We start from the raw sequence: 14,614 nt of genomic DNA, 5'->3' as shown, positions 1-14,614 counted from the left end.
GTCGGTTTTTGGGCCCCTTGCTTTCCGGCCCCCCCCCCCCACATTCTTTTGGCAGACCAGCCACATGTTGGACTGTGCAGCACAGCGGGAGTGCAGTGGTAGATGCGCTTCCCCGCTGCGCAAAGTCAAGGCCAACACTAGTTGCCGTGCTGACAATGAGCGACATGATTCGTCGAGCTGGTATAAGGCTTGGCTGAGGCTACTATCTGACAGCATAGAAGTGGGTGCCAGATAGCCCCAGACACATCAGCTGCGCCTTGGGTCCTTCAAGTTGCCTTAGTGTGCGATTCTACGAAGTCGGGCCTCGACTGGCTCAAAGCACGTGTCAACGTAGAAGCCGGATCGCGCTGGCCGTTTGCAGCGATCATCAAAACAACCACCCGTGTCAAGATACGCCACGGCTGTTACCCTAAGGGGACCAAGTTGTTTTTTCCCCGTAGGTTTGGGAGAGCTCGTTCAGACATGCAGTCGGCCTGGGCGCGAAGGCAAAACAACGACATCGTGAATTAGTGCCACAATGTTCAATGCCTACTACGCAACTACAATCCGGGAGCTGCATATGTGTTTAGGTGAGCCTCGACCATAGAAGCGGGCGCTCGCTGTAAACCAATCTCCCAACCAGAGTTCGACTTCTGAAGCTAGATCGACACCGGTCTTTACTGCCCAATCGACTCCGAGGCCACCCTATCACTTACTCTGTCTCCAAGAGAAGTGGTCTTTTGCCCAATCCTCGTTCCTCCTATTTCGCCCCCAATGGCGGCCGGCAGTCATCCGAACGAGACGACCTTTGACAAGTGGGACTCTTCCTGCAGTACGCCCACCGATGAATACAGCGAGCCTGGTGGTGCGTGGAAACACGATCACATCAGGCTTAACACAGGTAAGCATATCGCAGAGCAGGGCTGTACACCCGAACTGTTATATCACCGTACAGTAGTGTGCATGGCGCTTCGTAGTGCTATGGTGTCGATGGCTGAGTCCACAGCCCATAAAGTTCGCTTGTGTCCAATGCTGGGGGACTCGGGCACACCTCAGCGAGAGTTCAGGCTTCTGAAGATTTTCCACTGACTGTTTTAGAACTAAACGATTGGCCAGAATTTTCGAAAGACATTACAGCCTCGTCCGCCAAAGCTCCAGTATCTGCCCACTCGCTGTGGATGACCGACAATATGTCCTTGGAGAACTTTGGAAGGAGAGGCGAGATTCAGATGCCCGATGTATGGAAGCCACAAAAGAAGGAGCTGGTAATCATGATCAGTCTAAGCTTCATATCATTGATGGTGGCGCTGGATGCCACAATCCTAGTCACGGTACTGCCGGTCAGTCATCCTCTTGCTCAGTGCCGTAAGGAAGTTCTGACATACTCCACAGGTAATAGCACAAAAGCTTGACGGTACTTCGGCTGAAGCGTTCTGGACGGGGACATCGTACCTTCTGACCTCTGCCATCTTCCAGCCGGTCATCGCATCGATATCCGCTGTTTTCGGCCGGCAACAGCTCCTCATCACCTCGCTCCTCTTCTTCACAGTCGGTAAGTCTGGATGTCATTCTGTGTCGTGGATGGTCGCTAACCATGCCTCTACAATCCAGGTACGATACTATGCTCGGTCGCAGACAATTTCACTGAGCTGCTTGGAGGAAGATGCATCCAAGGAATTGGTGGTGGTGGGATTATAACGTTAACACAAGTCATCTTTTGCGACATCGTCCCGCTGAGACAACGCCCGAAATACTTCGCGATGGTTCTCGGATGCTGGAGCGTAGGGTCCATCATCGGACCCGTAGTTGGTGGTAAGCTTGTGGAAAGCGCGTCCTGGCGATGGGCATTCCACATCAACTATCCATTCTGCGCTATCGGCTTCGCTGTTGCGATCTTGTGCGTGCGCCTTGACGCGGTGGCGAAACTCACATTCCAGGAGAAGCTCAAGCGGGTGGATTGGCTGGGCGCAGTACTCTTCATTGGCAGCATGACGAGCTTGTTGATTGGAATCTCTTGGGGCGGCATCCAGCATCCCTGGGACTCAGTTGCGACTCTTGCACCTATCATCGCGGGGATGACAGGAATCGTTGCGTTCTTCCTGTGGCAATGGTACAGAAAAGAGCACACCCTATTGCCTTTGGCAGTGTTCGAAAGCTGGAGCGCGATCGCCGCTTTTTACAACGCGCTGATCAATGGCCTACTCGTAAGTTCCCACTCAGTTATCACCCGTATACAAGCTCACATATCAAGCTCTTTACGACCCTGTACTACTGGCCATTCTACGATATGAGTGTTCGCGGGAGATATCCTACCCAGGCGGGTATTGACATGCTACCAGTCGTCCTCCTCACGGTTCCTAGTTCCGTCATCGTTTCGATATTGACAACGCGTCTTGGACGATTCCGATGGGCGATTTGGGGTGGGTGGATGGTTACGACACTTGCATGCGGGTTGCAGGTCATGCTCGATGTAGATTCAACAACTGTTGTCACGTCAGCGCTTCTTGCCGTGTTAGGAATTGGCATGGGTATGGTACTGACTAGTCTCAATGTCGGTATTCAGGCCATTTCCAAGCCAGAAGACGCAGCAATGGCCGCCAGCATGTATGGCTTTCTCCGAAGTCTGGGTATGCCGATCGGTGTCGCCGTAAGTTGAGCCTTCATCCGATCTCCTTTCCCAATGCTGACTTTTTCAAGCTCGCAGGGTCGGTCTTCTCCAACTCCATGTCCGACAAGCTTTCAGAGCTAGGCCTGCCCACGTCGATCGCTCATGACTCTGAGCAATACATCTTCGTCTTGCGCGAAATGGCGGACTCCTCGCAGAAAAGAGCCATTCTTTCTTCGTACATGAGAGGGTTCGATTCGGTCTTCGTCATGGTCACAGGTCTCTCAGCTACTGCGCTCATCGTCAGCTTTATGATCAGAAAGTTCAGCATGGACAAAATACTGGTTGCGCAATTCTCCGCGAAGTGAGTCGAGTTTGCCTAGGCGGACACGCGATTCTCCCGGGATGGGACGCGCTTCGTCTTTTTATGTACATACACAGTAGGGTTTTCAGAGGAAACCGTCAGAAGACTGGTTGACAAAGGTTGACGCGTACGCTCTTAGGTTGGAGCTCGTGTGTTGTGGTTGGGCCGGCGATGCAGCGCGGTGTCCAGCGCGTCATTTGAGGGGCTAGGCCCACGTAATCGCGCTGCCTCAGGAACGCGCCATTGCGGCGTAACAGTTCCTCGGCATGCATCACTACCACTACAACCAACATCGTTGCTTTAAACACGTCTGCCAAATACATGTGCAAGAGAAAAGGGCACCCTCTATCAGGATAATGCTAATCAGACACGTGTCGCGATATGCACTGTCTCTCTCTTTACCCTTCAACAGATTTGACACTGGTGAAGCCGACGAGATTCGCAAGCGAGAGGAAATGCAGCATGGTACGTCCATAGGGTCAAACACGAAGATGACATGCCAATGTACTAAGCTTTGCAGCCAAGAGATCCAGATCACCACTCCAGAAAGCTCATTGACATTCTTCTACACACTATGATACGGAAATGACTGTGAAGTTACCGAGTCCATCGAACGAATCGCACTGAGACTCCTAGACCCCGGAAAACACTCTATGGGGCCTAGCAATAGTCGCCAATGTTGTAACTGGGAAAGACGTGGCTGGTTCGGCAGGCCGGGCTGGCACCTTTGACGTACAGTTTGGTCGCTGATATTGCATGTCAGCCTCTTCCCAGAGCCTCGTTATGGCTTGCGACTTACTGTCCACTGGGAGACCCTGCCTCGGCTGTCTCACGATAGTCTGGCTCCTCTCTGCTGGCGTAAGATCGTTCTCGCACTGGATTTGTTCCTGGCCACCATTCACAGTGGTACTGCCAGTCCAGAGATCGATGTGGTTGATGCGCGGGCTAGCCTTCCAGTCGATGTCGCACTGCGCGCAGAAGTCCTCGAAGCGCAGGTACTTCTTTGTGTACGGATCGTATATGATCTCACACTGGTTGAACTCGCCAGGAGCAGAGGCAAAGGTCAGGGGGTCGGCATAGGTGCCTGTACCGCCAGCCTTGAAACCACGGCCGCAGTCGTAGGCAGTCGCCGGACCTGGAGGGTCATTATCGGGGTACCTGAGCACTGTTAGTTGGGAATACGTAGCCAGGGTTTTCACCTATTAACATGCCCATAGTAAGTGTGGGTGACCTTGGTCACTGTGGTGCAGCCGAAAGCCACGAGACTAAAGGACGATAGTGCAACGAGTACTGAAGCGCGCATGATGATGGCTAGTCTGGATATGATTCTCTCTGTGAACCTTGGATTGATCTGAGGACTTTCCCGAGCTGATCGGACAGACTTTATACTCCTCCTCACACCGCATGTCGGTGGAGACCTGACGAAGAGGCTGTCTAGCCATTACCCTCCTCGACATTAGTTCTGACAACCAAGTTCCATTTTTGGACGAGGCTCTGAATAAAATGAGGGCACATTTGCTACAATTAGAAAATGACGATCCGATGCCAGACACGAATGGCGGGTCGGGGGTCCAAGATCGCTCTTCCGCTCGTATTCTACGGCCTTGGATGTAAGTCGCCTGCTTCGTCACGATGTGTTTGCTCACATCATGCCTAAGGCTGACGAAGCTGAACAGATGACATGACATTAATTACTGCGAACCGTCTCCGCGGGAGAAGGCTACGTCGACTAAAGCCGGGAGCGTGCCGTGTCGGGGCCAACCGCTGCGGGAGCCAATGAACACGCATCTCATGGGGTTGGTGGCGCATTAGCTCGGTATCACGGCATCCTGATTGAGCGCCGGATGCAGGATGCTCTCTACAGAACTGCCTTGTACGGCTCGAGTTCAGCTCTCGGGCTAGCTCTTCGCCTACGTATGTGTGCTTCCCCGGACTACGATAGGCTGTCAGCAACAGGGGTGATCAGGCTGGCTTGTTTCTTTGCAGCGATCATTTCTTATCGCATACTGGACCTGTGAAGATGGAGCAACTTTCTGGATTCAGACAAGTGAGCCGCATTTACGAGCAATATGCTTCCGCCCACCTCTCGATTCTCCTGCTGCAACGCTTCCGGACTCAAGCAAGCCATCAGCGGCACTCGTATCAAGCAAGCCCTTTTCACTTCGCACCATCATGGCGCATTCGAGCTTCAAGTCTTTGATGACCTTCAGCCTTGTGCCTATCGCTTTTCTTCTTCAAGTTGGTTCTAGCTCAAGAATCGCGACGTTCACGGACAGCCAGTGCAAAAACGCCTTCCAGAGCCTTGACGCGGAGAATGGCTATGTAAGTTTTACTATACGAGCTGTATGAGACATACTGAACGTTTGCAACAAGCCCAATGGTACTTGCACGAGGCTTGCGGACCAAGGCAAATACGGAAGTTTCCAAGTCGTCGGACTAGACCCAGGCTGCAGTGGTAAGAGCGAAGTCCTGAACTTTGCGAGGAGTTTCAGTCATTGACCATACTAGCTACAATTTACGGGGCCGACAGCGAAGAATTCGTACCGTGCTCGTCGACAGTCCTCCAGTTCACGAGCATAGGTGATTGCCACAATTCGTCCTTCGTCTATTACAGCATCGACTCGTGTACACCACCTAGCGAAATATCGTCGTCGTCGAGCTCTGCAACGCCATCTGCGACACCATCGACGTCTCCGTCTTCGACGCCGTCGCCTAGTGTAGCAAGCAAGCCTCGCAAGAGCAACACTGGTGCTATAGCTGGTGGTGTAGTCGGCGGCGTATGCGGGATTGCTCTCATCGCTGTCGCCGTCTTTCTACTTCTACGGCGGAACAAAAAGCGTGATCAACCACCGGAAGAAGCTCCCGCGGACGAGCGACGAGAGGTTGATGGAAGGAGCGCAATGGCCGAAATGCCGCATCAGGGCCCCAAACATGAGATGGACTCGAAGAACATAGCACCACAAGAGCTCGGTGATAAGAAGAGTGTCGATCTGCCACCCGTTGAGCTTCCAGGCGACGATGCTACTCGACATTCCCAGCATATAATCGACTCTCAGCTTACTGCCAGTGAGAAGCGCTAAGACATCGGGAGATAACTTTACAAGAGCCGGTAGTATGAGTCGGGAGAGGAAGCGCAGGTAGGAAGAATTTGGTAGCCGTTTGTCTACTCTCATTACGCTGGGGCTGGCCCTATGTACTGTCTGGACACAATTTCGGAACCTAGCCTTTTAGTTTACACTCCTCTACTGCTACTCCTAAGTGTAAGATACAATGCGTATTAGTATGTCGTCCAGGAATTTACAATCTCATTTGAGTTGCCCTTGGTCCTTATTCTAGGCTGCTGTATAGTAGCAACGTTACTGCACTCGGCTCACAGGTTCTGTTGCGAAACTTGAAGATAACGTATCTTGATGAAGACTGTCCATTGCAGTCACGATGATACCAACTCCTCAAACTCCATACAGAAACATTGGATAGTTATCCAAACCCACTCGTATCATCTAGGTAGGTCTTTTGAAAGGATGTGCCTCGGTATTCAATACCCACTCATCCAAGCTAATCACATCTTCCTCTGCAAACAGCAGGTAGAAGTATTTCAGTGTCTCCGCTAACCAGAAACTCTCCATCTCGTCGCTGAGTTCAGGCACTAGCTTGGTAACGTCGTCAATGGCTGAGTTACCGTACTCAGTGGTCGTGTGTTGCTCAATGGCAAGGAACATGCGCCAACCTGCGTCGCGCCAGTGAGAATCGCCAGTTATGCGGTACATGTACCAGACGGACTCTATCGCTTCGGGGCTAGAAACATGTTAGATATCAAGCTAAGATACAGTTTGGGAGTCAGAGACTTACCGGAGAATGTAACTCTTTGACCCGATCCTTGTAACGCCGGGCGGCAGACGACCCTCTTGAATTCTGTTCTGGACGAACTCTTTGTGGTCCAGGACTGGCTGCGGCGAGTAGACGTATGGGAAGTTTGGCAAAGTCAGATCAGGCTGCGGCGCAAGCTCCGCAATGTTCAGTGCAGGTTGAACTTTGGTTGGCGGACCCTCGCCTTCCTCAGACTCCCCACCCATAACCGATTCGTGATCTTGTAGGGCGCTCGCAGAAGCAGACGGCATGTGTGCAATTTCCACATCATCCACTAGCCCGGCGAGTTGACGCTTATCTAGCGTATCAGCGAATACCATGGTAGACGTGGCCTTGGCTTCAACTGCAGCAGCTGGGGTAGGCGTAGGTAGTGCGGTCATAGCAGCCAGTTGCGCTTCGTACCACGATGAAGCAGAGTGAATCTGCGACTCGTATACTTTGCGCTGCTCTTTGTAACTCTCCATTCGAGACTCGTACCGTGGGTCGATGTACTCCCAATAAGCAGTCTCATTCCACGCACAGTCCTTCCTGTCCTCACAAGGGGCAACCTCGAACGACTCCGGCATGATGCCGGTTGGTGTCATGCTGTAACTCCAGACGCAGCCCTCCGTCAGCTTCTTCGCGATCTCGAGATCATCGGGGCGATCAAATAGCTTTGCGCCCATGCCAAACATGCCACCGGCAAAACAGGTGAGATGCGCGTTTTCAGCGGTAAGGTCACCCATTTTAGCATCGTCAATATTGGACGGGACATTCAATTTGCCGGAGAAGAGAACGTCTTCCCCTTTCGGAAGCATCGGTCGGAAAAGCAAGTGCTTCTTGACAACATCCATCGACTGTTCGTACATGGACCGGTACTTCTCGATCTGACCACCGAGGAGCAAGTACTGTTTTGGTAGATATTCGTATGTAGAGTCTGACATGCCGCCAAGCGTGAACTCTTCGTGGCCATAGCTGGAGCTCGATGTGAATCCTTGGGGTATGCACTCTGGGGGTGTCGGCCTGGTGCTGGAGGCAGATGAGGTCGAAGTGGGCCCCTGGGCATTGAGCGCCCCCTTTGGTGGCTCAGATCCATCGACATCAAGCTGTCGCCTTTCCACCGGACTACTGTCCCAGTTCTTGATTTGTGCCTTCCCGGCTGTGCCAGGAACTATAGACTCTTCCTTTGCGCTCGAGTCGACTGGAGAGTCGTCTGACGCAAGCATGACTGGCTCTGGCAAATCCAAAGGCACGTATTTCTTGCCGTCCGGAGATAGTTCCTCGGTGGGAGAAGGCGTAGCCGGGTCGGCCTGGGTCGATAGCTGATCATGTAGGTAATCTGCTGGAGCTTTGAGAGGCTCTTGAGGAGGCAAATCGATGTATTGTCTCCCACACCCGGAAGCGTCCAGGTATGTAGGCCACATCCCGGGGAGTTGAGTTTTGCCTTGGAATTCTTCGAGATGATCCGTGATGCGCGCAATAGCATCGTAGTATTTGTGCTCACCCGTAAGCTGCGCAAGTCGGGTGAATTCCATAGAGAGGGAGCCTATCTCGGCAAGAACAACGTGTGAACTGGCGCGGTGCTGTTGGGATGCAAAATCGGGTCTCCAATAATAGTATGTCTCTGGCATGCGGTTGGGTGTGTCAAAGGCGCTGATGAGAATTTCGGCAAGCTCCACTGCCTTGCTTAGCAGGTTCTTGTACTTCTTTTCGCTCAAGTCGTAGGCAGCCAGCAGCCCACCGAGATAGCGAATTGTCGTCTCGAACAAGGGAATATCTGCGCGTGGGGTGGTGGTGAAATCGATCTTGTCCACCGCTTTGACTGCCTCTTCGAACTCGTCTTTCAGTCCCATGATCCACAGAGTATCCAAGGCGTCGACCAGCGTTGCGCCCCAGTGTGCGAAAGGATCTCTGAAAGTGCCCGACTGTGGCCGTAGCTCGTCGTGGAGCCAGGCGTTCGCCTTGTATCCTTCCCATGACTTCTTTGCCGCACTTCTGATCTTATCCAGCTTTGCAATCCTGTCAACCTTGGCTATGTCATCTTCCTTCTTGAATTTGGCTTGTATGCTTGGTATCGTTTTGGGCGTGCCCGATGGCAGCTTGATGAGCGATTCGGGGGCTACGGGGAAATGCTCCGGAAGCTTCGTCCAGTGGATCGCATCGATGATCGATGATGGTTCTAATGCAGGGTTCGCGATAGCGGGCTGGCCGTGAGGCTGCGGTCGGATGGGTGTAGGGATAGAGGGCTTCTGCTGCTGCTCTGTGACAGCAGGGCTCAATGTCGACGATGCAGCCGGAGTCTTCACGGGAGGTGGCGTCTGAAGCGAATGCGACGTGCTGGCAGCGGGCACATCCAGCTTCAGACTCCTCGTCTCGTGCGCCACAGCAGGGCGCGGCTTCGTGTCCGCCTGCGGAGCCTCTTCAGCGTCGCCTTTCAGGCCAGCTGCCCCAACCGCATTCGATGCGGCTTCTCTCCATGCTGCGGTCGAGCCCCCAAATTTGTATAGCGCTAGTACAGCAATGACAGCGAAGACTAAAAAGGCGCGGTAACGTCGATATCGAAACATGGCCCGAGGGAGTGTGTGGAATCGAAATGCGGGTATCGGTTGCGCTGCGTCGCCGGGTAGGGAATGAGTGTGGAAGGAGCGTATGGTATGACTACGTTGTCACTGCCATCGGAGCGCGAACGAGGGGGAAGGAAGCAAGAGTTCGAGCTACCAGCCAGCGAGTGAACGACAGTGGCTGTTTTGGCCGTCTTGTTTCCAACAGGCTTGGCATGCACGCCCTGGAGATCTATTGATGGGTCTGTTGTAGATCTTTCGCATGCCAAGTGCATCGCTGATTCAGAATATGTAGACATGCAAGTACAGTACAAGGAGTCTTGGGACCTGTCTTCTCACAAGACACGTATTCATTGCTGTCGCTACCCATTCGGCACTCTCCCAGCTTCACGATGCCCTGCGCTACCGAGGCCATGCCCCCGCACCAGAGCAGCATCCGTCCTAGCCGAACGCTAAATTTAAGCTTAAATCACCCTGGTCGGCATGGCCGGATAGGGGTCCAGTATCGCCTAGGTGAGAATCTTTGCACGTGTTTCAGCGTGCAGAACCCATCCCTCCCTCGTGAACGAAGTCTCTTTACGCGAAGACTTGACAAGTAGCAAGTCTTGACTCTGAAGAAGAAAGCAGAAAATAAAACACAGTCCTTCTCCACAGAGCTGGTTTGGCCATGTGACGTGGTCGTATTATTTTAATCTATTTAGACAGTCGGCATGCAACACCCGCGCGGATCAAGTTGTGACCCACGATGTAGCCTTTCCTCCAGCTGTCCGCTTGTTCTGAGCTTCTATGTGGCTAGAACGGTGCGCCGGCAAGAATGCTGCGGTGGCGTATCTGATCGTCCAGAGATAATGCGACGTGATTATTGATCCTCGCCGCCAGGTCCAGGTTGTCGTCCCTGTTCATCAATTAGCTTCAGCCATCGCATAGCACCTGCTTCTACTCACCATTTGTCGTGCCTTCAGCATCTCGTCGCATAGCAACAAGTTTGATGCGATACCGGTGGCAGACGCTATGGCGTTACGCAGAACTCGGAATGAATCGAAGACACCTTCTTGGGTCGGGTCCATAGCCTCTCCGGTTGCAAGGTTCAGACCAACAACATTACCCTCGGCATGCTCGTCTTGCAGTGCAGCCACTGTCACCTAGTAAGTACAGTTCAACGAAGGGAGGCAACGCGATACTTACGTGAGTCTTGGATATCATGACCTGAGTTGGCTGCCAGGGTCTTGGGAATGACAAGCAGAGCGTCCGCAAAAGCTGAGACACCCCACTTTGCTTTACCCTTGACAGTCTTCTTGAATTGCTCGCTCTCAAGATGAGCCGCGCATGCAACTTGGAAAGCACCTCCGCCTGGTACGACGCTCCCGTCGACGATCATGTTGTACACACTCCTCAAACCGTCGCGAACGGCGTCCTTGATCTGAGCGATAGTGTGCGTATTTGGGCCCTTGATGAGTAACGTGACGGACTTTGGCTCCTTGACATCTTCCTGTTCGCTGTAAGTAGATGCCTCTTCTGAAATTACCAGGTCCACTTACGATGAATGTGTACTTCTCCTCACCCAGCTGGTGCTCGTAAACCAGACCTGCCCATCCGAGGACGTCGGGTGTCATGTCGTCTACGCTGTTTTGTGACGTACCGCCGCAAACCAACTGGAGACGCTCCATGTTCCTCCTCTTCGCCCTCCTCAGTGCGAAGATTCCGTTCTTGACAAGGACGTCCAAGCTGAGCGGATCAATACCCTTCTGGTTTATTATCACGAAGCCCTTCTTAGGGTCGTCTCCGCAGACTTCCTTCTTGAGCTCAACAATCTTCCTCAGCTTCTCGTCCACGAAGCGTCGCTCACTCTCGACAAGCTTCTCCCGCTGTTCTGCGCTCGAGTAGTAGAAGCCAGAGTTGATTTCAGACTTCTCGTACTCTAAGCTGACGTTGAGAGTCAGGATGTATGCGTTCTCTACCCTCTTTGCCATGTCCGGATGCCTTGCGCCGTGATCCAGAGCAAGACCTCGGATGAGCTGTGTGTCTGCGGCGGTGCGATGTTGCATGGTCATGATCTCAACCATGTGCAGATCGGGCTTCGCGGGCGCTTGGTAGATGGCAAGAACGGCGTCGACGATATCGGGAGTCAATTGTTCGGCGAGCGAGCTGTTGATCTTGGTGGATAGCGACGTTCTCGCGACAGAGAGGAGAAGTTCGCGGTCGACTTCTTTGGTGAGCTTGAACTCATCAAGGAACTGTACGTGGTCAGCTAATCTTCACTGGGCCAGCTTTCCAATGTCTGTACCTTCAGTGACTCCGTCTTCGCGATGTCGTAACCATCTGCTATCACTCGTGGGTGGAGACCCTCGGCGATGTAGCGATCAGCCTGCTTCAGCAGCTCTCCAACCAACAGTACCACCGATGTTGTTCCATCGCCTGTGATCTCGTCCTGCGCTGTTGCGGCTCGTGCAATCATAACCTGGCTTATTTGAGTCGCGATTCGATAAGTTATGGGGTAGAACGTACGGCAGTGGGATTTTGGATTTGCTGGAATGCGGTTAGCTTTTGCAGATACTGTTGCAGGGCGGTCTCATACCATTTCCTTGAGCAGAACGCTTCCATCTTTTGTGAGCTTGATCTAGAGAGATGGTCAGACGTGCCATATGTATTGTTCGGGTGGTCGTACTCCTCCGGCGCCATCTACAAGCCTGTACTTATTAGCCTCCGGCCTGAACGATTGATTGTTGATGCTCACATCTTCAGTGTGCCGCGGGGTCCCAGGTTGGATGCAAGCACCTAATACCAAAGTCAGACGGGCTCATATCTTTACTCTGGACGTTCCATACCTGCTGCAGGCCCTCACCAGCCGAGATGTTTACACGGAGAGCTTCCCCGCGCCTCTGTGCCTTGTTAGCGGTGTCTCTGCGCTGCGAAGAAGCGGCGTACCCTCGACTCGGCCTTGGGGTTGAGTAGTTGTGCGGCCGACATGGTGAACAGAATCTATGCGGGTATCGAACAGTGCAGTAATCAAGCAAAGTGTGTGGCGGGGCAAGATGCAGTTTCCGCGTGCCTGTCGCGTCCCTCTTCTCTGAACATTGAATTCTGAGCGGGCGGCCTGCTAGCGTCGTTGGAGCTCGGACCCCGAACGCAAAAAAGTTCAATTGGAAGCTGCGACCTTCCATCGCGACCGACCACCTCCCACAGCCGAACCTCCCAGCCCGTCGCGCACGAAAATCGCAATATCTGCGCGCCACCAGCTAACGCCACGATGAGTGTAGATTATCTGCTACACGAAAGTCCTGTCGGCTATGCCGTCTTCAAGGTCATCCTCCAGCCCGACACCATTGGCAGCCGCCTCGCCGAAGTGCAGAAGGCCGTGCAAGACCTCGATAAATTTGGAAAGACGGTAGAGCTCGTCGGCCTTGCGCCATTCCAGGGAACCCAGGATGCGCTCTCTGAGATCAACGATGTCTCAGAAGGCATCATGTCCGACTTCCTGCGGGCCACACTCGAGACGAACCTCCCCAAGGCTGGAAAGAAGAAGACCATCACTCTCGGAGTCAGTGAGAGGAACTTGGCGGGTAGCATCAAGTCTGCCTTCCCCCACCTCGCCTGCGAAACCAGCGACACCTCTGAAGTCGTCTCTGATCTGCTCCGTGGCCTGCGCCAGCACAGCGGCAAGCTGATCAAGAAGCTTCAGCCGGGTGACATTGACCGTTCCATCCTCGGTCTGGGACACGCCTACTCCCGAGGAAAGGTCAAGTTCAGGTATGTCTCCGGATGAAATGCGCGCGACATGTATACTGACTCCCAGCGCAGCGTTCAGAAGCAGGACAACCACATCATCCAGGCGATCGCAACGCTCGACCAGATCGACAAGGATCTCAACACCTTCTGCATGAGGCTGAGGGAGAACTATGGTATTTTCCTCCATGTCCGAAGACTTGGAACAACTGCTAATCTGGTACTTCTTCAGGCTGGCACTTCCCCGAGCTCGCCAAGATTGTTAACAGCAACGAACAATATGCCAAGGTCGTCTTGCAGATTGGCGACAAGTCGCGCTTGAGCGATGAGGACCTCCACGAGCTCGCTGCTGTCGTCGATGACGACGAGAGTGTTGCGCAAGCAATCATCAACGCTGCGAGGACCTCCATGGGTCGCGATCTGTCTGCAGCTGACATGGAGATTGTTATGGCTTTCGCCAAGAGAACTGCTTCTCTAGCTGCCTACCGCAAGCAGCTGAGCAACTACCTTGGAAGCCGCATGAACCAGGTTGCTCCTAACCTGGCTGCCCTGATCGGTGACACCGTCGGTGCGCGTCTTATCTCCAAGGCTGGTTCTTTGACCAACCTTTCGAAATACCCTGCCAGTACCGTTCAGATTCTCGGTGCCGAGAAGGCTCTTTTCAGAGCTCTCAAGACCAAGGGAAACACCCCCAAGTACGGTCTGATCTACCACAGTTCGTTCATCGGCCGCACTGGTCAGAAGTCAAAGGGAAGGATCTCGCGTTTCCTTGCCAACAAGTGCTCTATCGCCTCCAGAATCGACAACTTCTCTGAAACTCCAACATCCAAGTTCGGTGAAGCTCTCAAGCGCCAGGTCGATGAGCGCATTGAATTTTACGCATCCGGTGCCCCTCCTGCTAAGAACGCGGCGGTCATGCAAGCTGCCATGAACTCGGTTCTGGCTGACATTGGCATTGAAGACCCCACCGCAACTGCTACCGAGGATGTTGAGATGGCTGATGGTGTCACCGCAGCTGCCACTGAGCAGGCTGTGCGCAAGGAGAAGAAGTCCAAGAAGAAGTCCAAGAAGTCGGGCGACGACGAGGTTTCTGAGAAGAAGTCCAAGAAGGAGAAGAAGCGAAAGGCAGGGGATGAGGAGGATGGCGAAAAGAAGAAGAAGAAGAAGAGCAAGGCGTGATGATCTGCCCTTGCGCAGCTGTACTCATACCCTTCGCGCATTCTGTATCGGCGTTTTATGATGTGTCGGTGTTTCTGGAGTTGATTTCTGTACTAGTGGAGAGGATTGGATCTGGGCTATGAGTCTCCACACGCCGTTCACGAATGGTGGACGGCTCTGTATATCTCGAGCTGTCATGAAAGTTACAAAAGCATGATTCTTCTATATTTTGAGCCTAACGTGATGCCGGCAGCGTTCGCGTATCTAGAGCCGACCAGGGTGAGGCGTTCCTGAGAGGCCGACCTATGAGGGACCCCTGCAAGAGATCGGCACATCAGCCACATGCAACCGAACTGCAGGACAGCCGTGTAGAACGAC

The 14,614-nt window shown here is 53.2% G+C and overlaps 5 protein-coding genes across 5 annotated transcripts; 2 read left to right on the top strand and 3 right to left on the bottom strand.

The window, feature by feature from the left end:
* Positions 1-753: 753 nt before the first annotated feature.
* Positions 754-2,952, top strand: J4E78_002403 (uncharacterized protein; the record flags this gene model as incomplete). Its single annotated transcript, XM_049363050.1, has 6 exons — positions 754-880; positions 1,078-1,319; positions 1,372-1,531; positions 1,591-2,183; positions 2,231-2,626; positions 2,677-2,952. The coding sequence occupies 6 exons, from the start codon at positions 754-756 to the stop codon at positions 2,950-2,952; spliced, it is 1,794 nt and encodes a 597-aa protein (XP_049225642.1).
* Positions 2,953-3,608: 656 nt separating this feature from the next.
* Positions 3,609-4,163, bottom strand: J4E78_002402 (uncharacterized protein; the record flags this gene model as incomplete). The annotated part of the gene is made up of 3 exons (XM_049363049.1): positions 3,609-3,694; positions 3,748-4,106; positions 4,156-4,163. The coding sequence occupies 3 exons, from the start codon at positions 4,161-4,163 to the stop codon at positions 3,609-3,611; spliced, it is 453 nt and encodes a 150-aa protein (XP_049225641.1).
* A 2,285-nt stretch (positions 4,164-6,448) lies between these two features.
* Positions 6,449-9,361, bottom strand: J4E78_002401 (uncharacterized protein; the record flags this gene model as incomplete). The annotated part of the gene is made up of 2 exons (XM_049363048.1): positions 6,449-6,743; positions 6,798-9,361. 2 exons carry the CDS (start codon positions 9,359-9,361, stop codon positions 6,449-6,451), a joined length of 2,859 nt encoding a protein of 952 aa, XP_049225640.1.
* Positions 9,362-10,214: 853 nt separating this feature from the next.
* Positions 10,215-12,322, bottom strand: CCT6 (T-complex protein 1 subunit zeta; the record flags this gene model as incomplete). Its single annotated transcript, XM_049363047.1, has 11 exons — positions 10,215-10,250; positions 10,300-10,490; positions 10,541-10,844; positions 10,894-11,589; positions 11,640-11,813; positions 11,861-11,881; positions 11,931-11,972; positions 12,021-12,042; positions 12,090-12,130; positions 12,181-12,234; positions 12,281-12,322. The coding sequence occupies 11 exons, from the start codon at positions 12,320-12,322 to the stop codon at positions 10,215-10,217; spliced, it is 1,623 nt and encodes a 540-aa protein (XP_049225639.1).
* Positions 12,323-12,602: 280 nt separating this feature from the next.
* NOP56 (snoRNP complex protein nop56) lies at positions 12,603-14,257 on the top strand (the record flags this gene model as incomplete). Its single annotated transcript, XM_049363046.1, has 3 exons — positions 12,603-13,102; positions 13,154-13,254; positions 13,311-14,257. The coding sequence occupies 3 exons, from the start codon at positions 12,603-12,605 to the stop codon at positions 14,255-14,257; spliced, it is 1,548 nt and encodes a 515-aa protein (XP_049225638.1).
* Positions 14,258-14,614: the final 357 nt, after the last annotated feature.

The sequence above is a fragment of the Alternaria triticimaculans genome (genome assembly GCF_023758025.1).
Source record: "Alternaria triticimaculans strain BMP 0046 chromosome Unknown scaffold_2, whole genome shotgun sequence".
Classification (NCBI taxonomy): domain Eukaryota; kingdom Fungi; phylum Ascomycota; class Dothideomycetes; order Pleosporales; family Pleosporaceae; genus Alternaria; species Alternaria triticimaculans.
This window is presented reverse-complemented; position numbering and strand designations above follow the sequence as displayed.